This window comes from Adiantum capillus-veneris, chromosome 1 (genome assembly GCF_014529385.1).
Source record: "Adiantum capillus-veneris isolate H3 chromosome 1, ASM1452938v2, whole genome shotgun sequence".
NCBI lineage: Eukaryota > Viridiplantae > Streptophyta > Polypodiopsida > Polypodiales > Pteridaceae > Adiantum > Adiantum capillus-veneris.
The window spans coordinates 125,956,091-125,972,543 of record NC_140931.1 but is presented as its reverse complement, the minus strand read 5'-3'; the positions used below and the strand labels follow the sequence as shown (position 1 = coordinate 125,972,543).

The following is a 16,453-nucleotide window of genomic DNA, read 5'->3' as shown; positions in this document are numbered from 1 at the left end:
CGCAATGTGGGAATTATTGTGAGAATTTGTCCAAAACTTCGTGTATGAGTTGAAGAACCTTGTTGCCATATAGAAAGTCCTCAAATCTAATTTTAATTGAATTGCACAAGCATTATTAAAGTGTGCACATGTTCGTTTTCAGTGCAGTCCACCAAAATTGCTCTTACTTTTGATAGAGAACTCTAAATTGAGTTAGGGAGAATTCTCAAGTAAAAAGACAAACCAGCACCTAAAAACTTGTTTAGTTCGAGTGTGTAAAACCTTGTAATGAAGTACTCCCCTTAGCAAGCTCCATCATTTGGAAGTAGAACACTTTAATCCCAAGCAATATTTAGCAAGCATAATCACAAATCATCATCATTACCTTTTTCCTGGTTGGCTTTGCAATTCCTATGTCAGTTGTGCCAGCCTCAAAGGCAGAAGCATCAACAAAGGAAGGCAACCACCTGTTTGATGAGCATGTCATTCACACACTAATTCAAAGAATGGTGTGGAATTGAACCTACTGATCAAGAGAGACTGAAAATGAATTTGTGTGCACGGTCGCTTGAAGCAGGAACCCTTGTTTTCAGTTTGTTTGACTGATTGAAACTAATGTTGCAATCACACTCGTTATGGTTGTCTACCAGGCCATATGAAGCAATGAGCAGCAAAGACCACCATTGCTGGTGGGCAGAATCTGATATTAATTCACATGATTGAAGCTTCCACTACTTACCTTCTGGATGATATAAGCCGGACAAGTATGAAATGTCTTGGTTATTGTGATCAAATTTGATGTTTTCCTTGCGTCTGCACTGTTGCTCTTTTTGGGCATATAAGCCTTGTAAATTTGAAGTGGGATAAACTAAACACCGTTTCTGAATTTCCATGTTTGGGGAAGGATATTGTAAAGTTGTGAAGGCTGGCTTATTATTAGAATACTTATATCCCTCCCTATTGTACTGTAAATCAGCATGATGCAACATGATGCTCCCTTACTGCCAGCTCCTGCATCAAGAACTTGAAATTCTGATCAGATGTGCCTCCTTGCCCAAGGGCTGACTTTGCAGATCGACTGAGTAGAGAACCTCGCTGTCTAAACTCTGCATTGCCCACAACATCCTGAATCACTTGTCGTATATTCTCAGCATCAACTTCCCCTCCTTGTATCCCCCTCCCAATCCTCCATTTCTGCTCAATAACAAGCTTGTTTGTAGGTTGGTCTCCGAATGTTGGCCAGCAAATCATCGGTACTCCCTCCACAACAGCCTCAAGGACAGAATTCCACCCACAGTGCGTAAAGAAGGCACCAATTGCTCTATGCTCCAACACCTGTTTTTGAGGAACCCATTTCATAATCTTACTCCTGGCTTCTGTTCTCTCGACAAAGCCTTCAGGTAAACCCTCGCCTCCAGATCGGAGCACCCATAAGAAAGGCATATTGCTGGACTCTATTCCAAATGCTAGTTGTTCCAATGGCCTTCCCTGCAACATTGCTTTACTACCAAAAGAAATGTAGAGTATGGAGTGTGGTGCTTGCCTGTCAAGCCAGGAGAGAGACTCCTCATTGGCTTTTGATGCTTTAAGTCCTGTACCAAAACATAAAGGCCCCAGTGACCTTATGGGAAAGTCTTTTGCCAACTCTTTCACGGCTTCTTCCTCAAGTGCATCAAAAGTATTCAATAATATTACGTCTGCCATTTTTGTACCCTCAACTCGAGCCATTAAAAGTTGACGCCTATGAGGATTCCGCAGCCTTGAGAGATCAAACACATCGGTGCTTTCTGGAGACAATCCTATCGTAATATTGGCAAGTTTTTGTAGCTCTGTATTCATTTCTGTGGAAAATCAAACTAACTACAATGTTAGAAGTCTTTGAATTAAGTTGATCAACCTGTCCACATAAGACATATAGCTTTAAATTCAAAAACCCAAAGACAGAATCACAAAAGGCCTAAAACTAGCATACTCAATATCAAGAGGACCCCAAACTCATAATTGTTCCTGAAACCACTTCCAACACAAAAACATGAACATACCCATTCCATGTCAAGTGACTGGAAAAATTATAGTCTTCTTTAAAGACTGTGCATGCAATGTAGATGAACATATAGACGGAGTGCCAAACCGTTCATCAAACACACACAAACAATGGAATCGAAACTTGTCTTTCTGATCTAAATCCACAATGAAAATACCGATGCTTGATGCTAAATCCTTCTTGTGCTCTTTCGGATATTGTGTCATGCCAAGGAAGAGACATGAAATGTGAATTCCTTGGGTGCAAACATTTCATCTTTTCATGAGTAATCCGAATACATTCGTGCTCATTTATGAGAGAATCGTGTTCATCGTACAATATGGCATGCCTATGAAAAGGGATCACATAAGGACGGTGACTAAAATACTGGAAACCATCACGAATGAAACACTCAAACAATGCGTACTGACTAATCATGCGCACACATAATACTTCATGTGGGGGTTCTTGGGACCTCGACTCGAGGACCAAGATCGGTTCTTTGTGATTGATCGAATCTGCAATGAGGTTAACGTCACTAGAAAAAGCATCAACTAAACCATCATCCTTGTGAACAATCACATCTTTATCCTGCAAATCATCATGCTTATCATTATCATACAATTCATTATGCTCGTGAATGATCATACAAATCATGTGTGTCGTGCTGTGGAGAAGAAAAGATTAAGAGAGTTTCCTTCTCCTGATTCTTTTCAAGCTACACCTGCACATTAGAAAATAGTAGGACCAACTCTTGCATGTGTTGGTCTCTTTGCGCTTCACGCTCTAACTCCAAGGCCACTCGTCTATCTTCGGCCGCCAAGCGCGCTTGCTCACGCTCGCGCTCCAAGGTTACCCTTCTATCTTCGGCTGCTAAGCGCGCTTGTTCGCGCTCGCGCTCCAAGGCTACCCTTCGTTCTTCGCGCTCGCAAACCAATTCAGCATTTCTTTCTTTGCACTCGCGATCCAATTCTGCCTTTCTTTCTTCGCGCTCACGCTCCAAGGTGGCGTGTTGCGCTTCTTGTCGTATCATCACGTCCATCATCGTCTTAACCAAAGCCTCCATAGGATTTGGTGCAATCCTTGGCGTAGATGGGGAAGGGGGAGAGTCAAAAAAACCTCCTGGTGGGAAAAATTCTTCTTCGCCACATCCATGCTCATACTTCCATGCGAAGTATCCATTCCGCTTCAGGTGATGACCATACACTGAAGTCTTGGGTTCTTAAGTTCACGAGGAACTTGGGGTCTTGTGGTGCTTGGGTTCTTGAGGGTCTTGAGTTCGTGAGGTTCTTCTTTAGCTTGCAATCTGTGTTAGAGAAGGATCTTCTCTTACCTGAGCTCTTCTCTTTCCCGCGGACGCACCCCTTGGCGGCCTTGCGCTCACACCAAGGTTGCTTTTTTTCCACCTCACGTCAATTGGCCGGCCGCTAAGTGCACGGTCCGCTCTCAATGAGTGAAAAGAGAAACAAGGGGAGGCTGGACAAGCCCTTCTTTCTTGGGTTTCCTCTCACTCTTCAAAACACGATTAAGAATTGACACGCCCAAGTGGACTTGGGTTACGTGCGACTGCAACAAGCAAAAAAAAATTTGTGGTTTGATATAGAACACTGCCAAAGCTCTGATACCAATGTAAGATGCTGCGGAAGTGAATGTTGAACTTTGCTCAAGATGAGTGCTCCGAACTGTGCTCAAGGGTTCCTTTTACTTACGGAAGGGAGAGCCTTCCGTTCCTTTAGTAAGAGAGTGCAAAATGATCACAAACAAAGTGGTAAACACTGTGAATGAAGGTGCTGAGACTCAGAGAAAGAGACAGACGAATACAACACCAGAATGTTGTCAAACCCTCCTCCGAAGGCCCCACTTTCTTTGGCAAGAGCGGTCTACTATTGATTGCACAAATCTCTACAATGCAATGGACTTGCCGACGATGAGGACGGGCTGAAAACTGAAAACGCTAAGGGCTGAAATCTGCAAATCTTGTATCTACTGAATTATGAGTCTATGTCAGTGACAACAGCGATGACAACAATGCGATGACAACGCACTGAAAACGCAGATGCTGAAATCTGCAAATAGCAGGCTGAATCTACAAACTCTCGCTGATCTGACCGTGCTGCGAGGATCTGCGCAGGAAGGTGAGATCCGCCAGGTTTGGGGGTTGTTCTGCACTGTCTATATGCTGAAAAGTCAAAACGTTGATGCTAATAGGTGTTCTGTCGCGGAGGAACTACAAACACTAGGGCTAATCTGCAACTCCAAAAACACTAGGGCTGATGCTGCAAAAACGCTAGGGAAACTGCTGGAAATCTGCTGACGCCAAGCTCATCTGCAATGCTTAAAAATGATGGGGCTGATCTGCATTTGAAAACGCTGGTTGGTCTTTGGCGGCTGAAAATGCTGTGTTCTCTTGCTGGTCTTGCTGAGAAGGTGCTCTTCAGATGGTACTTGCTGCCTCTTTTGGGTTTTCTTATATATTTGCTTAGCCAATTTGCCCTACCTAATTTCCCAACAAAGTCACTTATTGTCACAAGACGGACACCACGTGCCAATAGAAATGAACAGACTTTTAGCACTTCATTAACAATTGAACTGAGAGAGAGAGAGAGAGACGACGCGACACAGAGTGGCGAAATTCCACCCCAGAGAGTATTGGCCCCAAACCTTGGCGCCCCTTTCGGTATTTCTTTATATTGCATCAACACGATACAAGCCCGGTACTCCAGACTCTACACCTTCTCCAGGAAGCATGCCAAAGAATGAGCCCTAACCTCATATGTAAAGGCCCTTGGCCTAAAAAGCAATTACAGTGAAAAGCCTTCAAACTTGAAAGCATATGGTCCAAAAGTAAAGCCAAAAAGCTGTCAGCGTAAATCACGAAAATCCGTACAGCCTGCCACGTCATCAGGCAGCACAATTTTCGAAAATCTCCTTGCTACCCTTAGGGTTAGGATTAGGGTTAGGGTTAGGGTTTTCCAAAATTAGGGTTTGCAAGTTTTAGGGTTAGGGTGTCCAAAATTAAAGTTTGCGGGTTTTAGGGTTAGGGTTACCAGAATTAGGGTTCGCAGGTTTTAGGGTTAGGGTTTCTAGAATTAGGGTTTGTAGGTTTTAGGGTTAGGATTTTCAAAATTAGGGTTTCAACATTTAGGGTTTTTGGCAAAAATTAGGGTTAGGGTTTCTGGTCTCGGGCAACCACGTCATCACTTTGTGACACTTCTTCTGTTAAATGTTCTTCTTAGGGTTAAGGCCCCTCGACTGGTAGCTCCGTTCTTTAGTAGGTCGACACGTCAGCAGTTTGTTACATCTGCCCTTCTTGAAAGAGAGTAATCGTCCTCGATTACAACATATCAACAAAACAACTCAAGTTAGCTCAGAAATTTCCGAGGGACATTCCGAGTGACAATCAGTTTGCTCTTTTTATTAAGGAGTTAGCTTCTCCTCTCTGCTCTTTTGATCAAGGAGTTAGCTTCTCCTTTCGGCTGTTTTGATCAAGGAGTTAGCTTCTTCTTTTTGCTCTTTTGATCAAGGAGTTAGCTTCTCCTTTCGGCTGTTTTGATCAAGGAGTTAGCTTCTCCTTTCGTCCAGATCGGAACTCTTGATATTCCAGCGTAGTAAAATTAGCCATCACACACCCAGACTGTACTGATCTTCCACGGGTGTCTTGATGCACTAAAATTACATACCTAGGCAATCTGATCCAATTAGGAATATTCAATAATTGGCACATCACAATGCAACACAAATGCTTACATATGCATGTTACAAGACACAACAAACAGCGCCATTGAGCACTCCCCCGAGACAAACGGTCTGCGATATGAAGCTACTCAACGACTACCTCGTCACTCCCCCCACAAATAACCTAAAAAGGTCCGCACAATGAGCTCAAAAGACTGTACAACCAATCGCTCCCCATCCTGCAGTCTGCGTCGCTTGGAGGTACAACCATACAACCAACGCTCCCCACGGATCGGCCTAGGTCGTTCGGAGGTTTTCTAGCATACAACGGAACGCTCTCCAGGCATCGGCCTGCGTCGTTCTGAGGTTCAAACAATACCAAAACAGTATTTCTCACTTCTCCACCCAGGAGTAAAATAACCAATCATTCTAACCAGTATCAAACTAGAGTCGAACAATTCAAATCGGCACCAAAACAGATACCATCCATTTCAAACAAATTCCAAACAGGATCACCAAACAAGATCAAACAAAACTCATACTTAAAAAGCAATCTCGACATTAGTCGAGCTCAAAAAGTCACTCGACTTTCCATCTTGAAACCTGCACCAAAAATTAGGGTTAGGTTCCTTCCATGAGGTCGTAGCTGAGCACAGCATGGTCCATCAACTCTTGGACAGACAGTGTTTCTTTTGCGTCGATGGTAGTCCCAAGAGATAGCAATCACACCGATCCTCCAAGGTCATCTGCTCGCGAAGAGACATCTACTGAGAGATATGGAGAAATTTCAAGTTATAATCTGCTAGGGTTTCCATGGCAAGCATTTTAGGATACCCCACTCTACCAGAAGTTGCACTCCGAAGGAGGATGTCAAAAACCATATAACTTCGGACAAATTTTTTTCTTGAAAGCTTGCGAAGTACTTGGCGTGTGCGGCTTGGTAGCTATAGACATCAACATCTGCATGGCACTGCTTTTGAGAAAAACAGTGACTCGAAACAAATATCGGATCCTTCTTTGCAAGTGATCTTGATGGCTTATGCCCTGTAAGACATGAGCGGTGAAGACAGGAGTGCGCCCGATGCGCGATGAAGTAAGGGTGTGAGTGGCTAATAAGTCCAGGTTGGAGGGTCAAGATACCTCAAATAAAATTCCAAAAGCTCTGCTCTTTTGTAGGACCGGTATGCTTTCAAAATAGCGCCCGCTCTGATACCACTATCACAAGACGGGCACCATGTGCCAATAGAAAAGAGCACACTGACCAGATTTTTAGCACTTCATTAACAAGTGAACTGAGAGAGAGAGAGAGAGAGAGACGACACGCGACACGGAGTGCAGAATTCCACCCAAGAGAGTATTGGCCCCAAACCTTGCCGCCCCTTTCGGTATTTCTTTATATTGCATCAACACAATACAAGCCGGTGCTCCAGACTCTGCACTTTCTCCAGGAAGCATGCCAGAGAATGAGCCCTAACCTTATATTTAAAGACCCTTGGCCTAAAAAGCAATTACAGTGAAAAGCCTTCAAACTTAAAAGCGTCTGGTCCAAAAGCAAAGCCAAAAAGCTGCCAGCGTAAATCACGAAAATCCGTACAGCCTCCCCTGTCATCAGCCAGCGCAATTTTCGGAAATCTCCTTGCTGCCCTTAGGGTTAGGGTTAGGGTTAGGGTTACGGTTAGGGTTAGGGTTTCCAAAATTAGGGTTTGCAGGTTTTAGGGTTAGGGTTTCAAAATTAGGGTTTGCAGGTTTTAGAGTTAGGGTTACCAGAATTAGGGTTTGCAGGTTTTAGGGTTAGGATTTCCAAAATTAGGGTTTGCGGGTTTTAGGGTTAGGGTTTCCAGAATTAGGATTAGGGTTTCTGGCAGAAATTAGGGTTAGGGTTTCTGCTCTCAGGCAACCACGTCATCACTTTGTGACAATTCTTCTGTTAATTGTTCTTCTTAGGCCCTCGATCGGTAGCTCCGTTCTTCAGTAGGTCGACACATCAACAGTTTGTTACATCTTCCCTTCTTGAAAGAGAGTAATCGTCCTCGATTACAGCATATCTGCAAAACAACTCAAGTTAGCTCAGAAATTTGCAAGTGCCATTCCGAGTGACAATCAGTTTGCTCTTTTTATTGAGGAGTTAGCTTCTCCTTTCTACTCTTTTGATCAAGGAGTTAGCTTCTTCTTTCGGCTGTTTTGATCAAGGAGTAGCTTCTCCTTTTTGCTCTTTTGATCAAGGAGTTAGCTTCTCCTTTCAGCTGTTTTGATCAAGGAGTTAGCTTCTCCTTTCGGTTGTTTTGATCAAGGAGTTAGCTTCTCCTTTCGTCCAAATCGGAACTCTTGATATTCCGGCGTAGTAAAATTAGCCATCACACCCAGACCGTACTGATCTTCCACGGGTGTCTTGATGCACTAAAATTACATACCTAGGCAATCTCATCCAATTTGGAATATTCAGTAATTGGCACATCACAATGCAACACAAATGCTAACATATGTATGTTACAAGACACAACAAACAGCGCCGTTGAGCACTCCCCCGAGACAAACGGTCTGCGGTATGAAGCTACTCAACGACTAGCTCGTCACTCCCCCCACAAATAACCTAAAAAGGTCCGGACCATGACCTCAAAAGACTATACAACCAATCGCTCCCCAGACTGCAATCTACGTCGCTTGGAGGTTCAATCATACAACCAAACGCTCTCCCGGCATCGGCCTAGGTCGTTCGGAGGTTTTCTAGAATACAACAGAATGCCCCCCAAGCATTCGCCTGCGTCGTTCCGAGGTTCAAACAATACCAAAATAGTATTTCTCACTTCTCCACCCGGGAGTAAAATAACCAATCATTGGAACCAGTATCAAACCAGAGTCAAACAATTCAAATCGGCACCAAAACAGGTTCAAAACAGATACCATCCATTTCAAACAAATTCCAAACAGGATCACCAAACAAGATCAAACAAAACTCAAACTTAAAAAGCAATCTCGACATCAGTCGAGATCAGTCGACATCAGTCGAGCTCAAAAAGTTGACTGACTTTCCATCTTGAAACCTGCACCAAAAATTAGGGTTAGGTTCCTTCCATGAGGTCGTAGCCGAGCACAGCATGGTCCATCAACTCTTGGACAGACAGTGTTTCTTTTGCCGCGATGGTAGTCCCAAGAGATAGCAATCACACCCAACCTCCAAGGTCATCTGCTCGTGAAGAGACATCTACTGAGAGATGTCAAAAAATTTCAAGTTATAATCTGCTAGGGTTTCCATGGCAAGCATTTCAAGATACCCCATGTCACAAAGTGATGACGTGGCGGACAGCAGAAACCCTAATTTTTGCCAAAAACCCTAAAAAATTCTTGCAAACCCTAATTTCTGCCAAAAACCCTAATTTTCAGAAATCGCGGAAGCTGAAAAAAATAATAATATATTTTTTTATTTTTTTAAAAAAATGATGAGCGACTGATGCTTTATTATTTTAAAAGCTTTTGGGGCTTTGCTTTTGGGCATCCCTTGTATCTTTAAGTAAGTGGTGAGGGCTTCACTTCTCAAGGGCATCTGGACGCAGAGTCTGAGAGTGAAACCCTAACCGCTCTCTTGTACTTTGATGATTGATTAATACAAAAGAAATACCGAAAGGAGCGCCAGTCTTTGGGGCCAATATCTCTAGGCACGGAACTCCACCGGGCCAGTGCAAATTTATTGTGATCTGTGAATTGTTTTGAAGTGGTTATTTGATGCTGTCACGGTTGATTCTTGACTTGGAGTGTCCAAATCTGTTACAGTGGTATGATGTATCAGAGCACGGCCGATTTCTCTTCTACGGGAAATCCGATCCTCGAAATTTTTTTTTTCCGCGGCATCTATGGCTTCAGGCAATGATCAGTCGACTCCCTCTGCATCTGGAGATGCGGGCAGGGATCACAACGAAGATTCCGGCAGAGTATGGCCCGCCTTGGCCTACTTAGGCGGAGCGGTGAGAGATGGAGCGTCGCCAGTTGATCGGCGATGCAACAAAGATGATGCTCAATTTTGCCAAGGACACGAAGATGGTAAAATATATGAACCAGACCTCTTTGGAAGAGGTACAGATGAAGTGGCAAAGAACCACAACACCACTCCCGAAACCCACTCTCAAGAAACCTTCTGCCTTCAAGAAAATATACGGAGAAGGAACTGGAGAACGTGGTTGATGCACGGATTGTTCAGCTTTTCGAAGTGCAAAAGAAAGGCAAAAAGCACGACAAAAAACAGAAGAAAAGCAATGACTTTCCAGGTTATTTGGGTCGTCGGTCGACATTTGACAAGGCAAAGAAACTGAAGAAGCGCGTCAAGTTTGAAGGCCTACCCAGTTCTTCTTCTTCTTCTTCTTCTGACAGTTCTTCTAGCTCTTCAGGAAAAGCAAAAAGCGAAGCCAGAAACAACGCTTCGGGAAGGGCAAGAAAAAGGCAAGGAAGTCTAAGTCTCGCCCAGTGAGTGACACTTCTACAGAGGACTCATCTACGGACAGTTCAGACTCTGACAACGGAAACTTTTATGCGAACAAGAAGAATTTTTCTAAAGCCAACCAGTATGACTTTCTCGAAGATAAAAGCAAGAAAGTCCGAGAGTTTAAGGAAGGTGGCCACTCGATCAAGTTTGATACTTTTTCAGGATACTCAAATGCTTCTAAGGCTTTGTCTTTTATACAGCAGTTTGCCATCACTTTCGCGGGAGGATGCTATTCAGAGCACTCCAAGATTCGGAGAGCTGCCTCTTATTTTAAGGGGAATGCTCGCACTTGGTGGTCCACGCTTCTATTAAACAAGACTGCGCCAATTAAATGGCTGAAATTTGAAAAGCTTTTTATTTCTTCTTGGTTGACGCAAGAATATGAACGAGATATACGAGCTGCTTGGAACCATCTTCGGATGACCAAGAAAGATACAATCCATGCTTATTGTGAAAGATTCTGGAGCTCTTTTCTACCCGCCTCTTCATTCAAGAAGATCTCGTTCAGAGAACAGATTGAGCGGTTTACCCTGGGTCTACCTACAGAGATCCGAGATCACTGCTTGGAACAGAAGTCAGCTTCTATTCAAGAGTTGATGAGTCATGGGAAGCGGGCTTTGCCATTCACCCTGGCAGTCTGACCTACCCCACGGATGAGGCCATGACACACTTGCTGCCCTAAGGGTTAGGGTTAGGGTTAGGGTTAGAATTAGGGTTTTCAAAATTAAGGTTTGCAAGTTTTAGGGTTAGAGTTTCTAAAATTAGGGTTTGCAGGTTTTAGGGTTAGGGTTTCCAAAATTAGGGTTTACAGGATTTAGGGTTAGGATTTCCATAATTAGGGTTTCAACAGTTAGAGTTTCTGGCAAAAATTAGGGTTAGGCCTTTTGGTCTCGAGCAACCACGTCATCACTTTGTGACACTTCTTCTGTTAAATGTTCTTCTTAGAGTTTAGGCCCCTCGACCGGTAGCTCCGTTCTTCAGTAGGTCGACACGTAAGCAGTTTGTTACATCTCCCCTTCTTGAAAGAGAGTAATCGTCCTCGATTACAGCCTATATGCAAAACAACTCAAGTTAGCTCAAAAATTTCCGAGTGACAATCTGTTTGCTATTTTTATTAAGGAGTTAGCTTCTCCTTTCTGCTCTTTTGATCAAGGAGTTAGCTTCTCCTTTCGGCTGTTTTGATCAAGGAGTTAGCTTCTCCTTTTTGCTCTTTTCATCAAGGAGTTAGCTTCTCCTCTCGGCTGTTTTGATCAAGGAGTTAGCTTCTCCTTTCTACTCTTTTGATCAAGGAGTTAGCTTCTCCTTTCGTTCAGATCGGAACTCTTGATATTCCGGCGTAGTAAAATTAGCCATCACACCCAGACCGTACTGATCTTCCACGGGTGTCTTGATGCACTAAAATTACATACCTAGGCAATCTCATCCAATTAGGAATATTCAATAATTGGCACATCACAATGCAACACAAATGCTAACATATGTATGTTACAAGACACAACAAACAACGCCGTTGAGCACTCCCCCAAGACAAGAAGTCTGCAGTATGAAGCTACTCAACGACTACCTCGTCACTCCCCCCACAAATAACCTAAAAAGATCCGGACCATGAGCTCAAAGGACTGTACAACCAATCGCTCCCCAGACTGCAGTCTGCGTCGCTTGGAGGTACAACCATACAACCAAACGCTCCCCAAGCATCGGCCTAGGTCGTTCGGAGGTTTTCTAGCATACAACGGAACGCTCCCCAGGCATTGGCCTGCGTCGTTCCGAGGTTCAAACAATACCAAAACAGTATTTCTCGCTTCTCCACCCAGGAGTAAAATAACCAATCATTGAAACCAGTATCAAACCAGAGTCAAACAATTCAAATCGGCACTAAAACAGGTTCAAACCAAATATCATCCATTTCAAACAAATTCCAAACAGGATCACCAAACAAGATCAAACAAAACTCAAACTTCAAAAGCAATCTCGACATCAGTCGAGCTCAAAAAGTCGACTGACTTTCCATCTTGAAACCTGCACCAAAAATTAGGGTTAGGTTCCTTCCATGAGGTCGTAGCCGAGCACATCATGGTCCAACAGCTCTTGGACAGACTGTGTTTCTTTTGCGGTGATGGTAATCCCAAGAGATAGCAATCACACCGAGCCTCCAAGGTCATCTGCTCGTGAAGAGACATCTACTGAGAGATGTCAAGAAATTTCAAGTTATACTCTGCTAGGGTTTCCATGGCAAGCATTTCAGGATACCCCACTCTGCCAGAAGTTGCACTCTGAAGGAAGATGTCAGAAAACATATAACTTCGGACAAATTTTTTTCTTGAAAGCTTGCCAAGTACTTAGAGTGTGCGGCTTGGTAGCTATAGACATCAACATCTACATGGCACTGCTTTTGAGAAAAAGCAGTGACTCGAAACAAATATCGGATCCTTCTTTGCAAGTGATCTTAATGGCTTATGCCCTGTAAGACATGAGCGGTCAAGACGGGAGAGCGCTCGATGCGCGATGAAGTAAGGGTGGGAGTGGCTAATAAGTCCAGGTTGGAGGGCCAAGATACCTCAAATAAAATAAAATTCCAAATACTCTGCTCTTTTGTAGGACCGGTATGCTTTCAAAAAAGCACACATCTGCTCTGATACCACTGTCACAAGACGGGCACCACGTGCCAATAGAAAAGAGCAGACTTTTAGCACTTCATTAACAACTGAATTGAGAGAGAGAGAGAGAGAGAGAGACGACACGCGACACGGAGTGGCGGAATTCCACCCAAGAGAGTATTGGCCCCAAACCTTGGTGCCCCTTTCGGTATTTCTTTATATTGCATCAACACAATACAAGCCGATACTCCAGACTCTGCACCTTCTCCAGGAAGCATGCCAGAGAATGAGCCCTAACCTCATATTTAAAGGCCCTTGGCCTAAAAAGCAATTACAGTGAAAAGCCTTCAAACTTAAAAGCATCTTGTCCAAAAGTAAAGCCAAAAAGTTGCCAGCGTAAATCACGGAATTCCGTACAGCCTGCCACGTCATCAGCCAACGCAATTTTCGAAAATCTTTCTGCTGTCCTTAGGGTTAGGGTTAGGATTAAGGTTTCTGCAATTTTAGTGTTAGGGTTTCCAGAATTAGGGTTTGCAGGTTTTAGAGTCGGGGTTTCCAGAATTAGGGTTTGCAAGTTTTAGGGTTAGGGTTTCCAAAATTAGGGTTTGCAAGTTTTAGGGTTAGGGTTTTTAAAATTAGGGTTTGCACGTTTTAGGGTTAGGATTTTCAAATTAGGGTTTCAACAGTAGGATTTCTGCCAGAAATTAGGATTAGGGTTTTTGGTAACGGGCAACTACGTCAACACTTTGTGACACTTCTTTTGTTGATTGTTCTTCTTAGGGTTTAGGCCGCTCGGCCCGTAGCTCCGTTCTTCAATAGGTCAACACATCAACAGTTTGTTACAGTTATTAATAATAAGTGAAAAATGGCTAAAATAGGAAAAATAGGTCTGTGCAATGTAAAAATGCTCTTGATGGGTTTTCTGTCCCCCAAAACCGTTTCGACGAAACGGACGAAACAAGTCGACTTTTTTTTTTTGGGCCCCCTTTTGACCAGTTGACCTTAAACCACCCATTTGGGGATTTTTAAAGCCAGGCCGCTTCACAAAATCGATACCTTGTTTACTCGTGACTAAAGTCTTACATCCAAATTTTTGGTATTTCACATGTTTTGATAGGTAAATTTATATGTGTATTCAATGTATAATTAGAGGTAAATACATGTAAAACGAAACATGTGTTTCGCTTTCTTTGAGCCCCGAAGCAAAACGTTTCAGAAACCTCGAAACCCCAAAACGCACAAAACCCCCAAACATTTCATGTCACACTGATCAAAAGTATAGATAGAAGTGCAGCAGTTGCATCTCACCTTTAACAGTGGGGATGTCACGTGCGCACTGCACTTGCGCTATAGCTTAGGACCTAGCCTGGCACTTTGTGCGCCTCTAGCAGGACGTGCATGTCCAGGTAGGTCATAGTTGCATACCCTCACTTGCACAATTAAGTCACTTAAGCATATAGGCATATGAACAATCACTTAAGTCATCAATCACTGGCCAATGCGCAGCTCTAGAATCTCGGGCTTAGCCATTGCGTAAGGCTTCATAGTTTGTTTCTCAAGGTCTCTAACGTGAGTAAATAACTTATCGATGGGGATCAACGATTCAAGAGGAGCAATTTTGTTTTGGGTGTTGAACTAGCTATAAAGATCTGTATATGCCTTTATAGTCAGAAATTACAAACGGAAAAGCAAGGACGCAAGAAAACAAGGAAAAAAATAAAAAAATTACTTTATATGCTACTAGACAAAACAAACCATTATTCACTTAAAAATGCTTTTAGAAAAGGCATAAGCAAAATAAGTTAAAGCAGCTTACTTGACTAAAACTTGAAACAAGTAGCAGGAAAAGACATCCAAAGACTTGATCCTAGAAATCAGACCACACACAACAACTTGCTAGAAAGATCATTGTTAGCAGGCCAATAGGATGCTTCACCTTGTTTGAGATAGCCACAGGACACACCCATAAATTTCAATCCATCTCATAGGCTGATTTCGGCCTCTAGAAGAGGTTTGTAAAGTACTCTCTCTCTCTCTCTCTCTCTCTCTCTCTCTCTCTCTCTCTCTCTCACACACCTTTGTGACCCAACGCCTTGGTCGACAGGTAAAACCGTGTAGCTGAAGGGGTCCAGAAAACCATCCATGACACCTGAAGTTTTTGGGCAACTGATGCTGTCCAGGGCATAAAAGCATCAGAGATAAGACAAGAAAAAGAAGGCCAATTTTGAGCTCCATTGAGATCAGTGAGAAGCTTCTCTAAAGCTGAGCTCTGGCTTTCAAGGCTCCGATGCAGCACTGGCAAGGAAGAGGATTCGACATTGCCAAGGCCACTGGAGTCAGAGACGACAACATCAAGAGTTAGGGGACCCTCGAGTGCAGAGATTCCGACAGAGAGATGTGCGTATTTAAGATTTGCGGTCTGGTTCAGATACTCCGTGAATGAGGGAAGCTGCTGATGGCCTAGCTCTGCGTTGATGAATGTAACATACGCTCCCCTCGATGCAAGGTGCAGAGCTAACTGTAGCATGGGAGTCACATGGCCGTGGTCTGGAAAAGGGAATAGAGCCACGTGCGGGGCGCCCATCCTCGCGTGATTAAGACGAGAACGCTGACCTTTGATGGAGCTCCTGCGCGCTCGCCTGTGCGAGACCCTGCTCTGCACACCTTGCCAATGGGAAGTATTGTGAAAGGGTGCTTCGCACGCGAGTCTGTGTATCGTCTTCTATGCCTATTCTGCACAAAGTCGCAAAAGTAGAGAATTTTAGTGGAGATGTCCTTTTTGCCGGTGAGGCCCCTCAGGACTATATGACACGGGCATGGGGGCATGGGATCTATGGTGAGAGCATCGAGCGCCGTAGATCTTGTCGGCACCGCAAAAAGTACCTGTACCCGAGATTACTTTTGGTCACCTTTAATATAAGAGTAATCTCGGGCCCATACCATCACAATAAACACGCGGGTGCTCGTGGTTAGGGCATGGGAGTCGCAAAGGTGAGGTCAAGGGTTCGAGGGTCGGCCGAGAAGTAATCTCGGGTGCAAAGTACCCGAGATTACTTTTTGTAATCTTGGGTACCCGAGATTACTTTGCCGCGATCTACGGCTCTCATTCATCCCACCGTAGATCCCACCCCCTCAATGCCCGTGTTAGATAGTCCCCAAGGGTGAGGCCTTAGGCTGGGTTCAGACTGAACCGACAGAAGAAACAAGATTTCCTAAACGTGCCGCCGCCTAGTGTAAACAGTGTGGAGGAGGAAAAGTGAAAAAGTGAAGGGGGTTGAGAGAGGCCATCGACTCTTCCGAGGGGGGGGGGGGGGGGGTCGGAAGAAAAATGGAGGGCCCGACGGAAGAGTGCCTCAATTCCAGCCAATTAGATTTTGCCATGGAGGAAGAACGCCCCTTTGCTTTTTTCTTCCGTCGCCTAGTCTGAACCCACCCTTAGAGCGCCAAGCTCTAAGAGCCGAGTCGGACCCAGAGGCGGTGGGGGGGCGGAAGGAGCCTAATTACAGAAACTACGAATTTCTATGCACGATTGTAGAAACCCTGTTGAAGTTGTGCTAACCCCTTTAAAAATGAAGGGATATAGTTTACAGTTCTCTCTCGCTCTGCCCAATGAGCTTCGATGCTTTTAGCCATACCTTCGCCTTTTTTGTAGCCCAAGTTGGCTTTCTGTACGTGAGTTTGCAGGTGCGACCAAAGGTGAGAATC

The 16,453-nt window shown here is 44.1% G+C and overlaps 1 protein-coding gene across 1 annotated transcript; it reads right to left on the bottom strand.

Annotated features, from left to right (window-relative positions):
• Positions 1 to 281: 281 nt before the first annotated feature.
• On the bottom strand, positions 282 to 15,499 carry LOC147465515 (UDP-glycosyltransferase 85A7-like). Its single transcript, XM_086520476.1, has 2 exons — positions 14,825 to 15,499; positions 282 to 1,820 (listed from the first exon to the last, which is right to left on the bottom strand). The coding sequence occupies exons 1-2, from the start codon at positions 15,330 to 15,332 to the stop codon at positions 952 to 954; spliced, it is 1,377 nt and encodes a 458-aa protein (XP_086376602.1). The 5' UTR covers positions 15,333 to 15,499; the 3' UTR covers positions 282 to 951.
• Positions 15,500 to 16,453: the final 954 nt, after the last annotated feature.

Bases quoted from the DNA above. Each gene is read 5' to 3' on its own strand.
- LOC147465515 (XM_086520476.1), bottom strand. From the start codon at position 15,332: ATGGGCGCCCCGCACGTGGCTCTATTCCCTTTTCCAGACCACGGCCAT. The intron at 1,821-14,824 runs GTGTGTGAGAGA...GATTTTCCACAG, and splicing joins CAAGGCGTTGGGTCACAAAG to AAATGAATACAGAGCTACAA.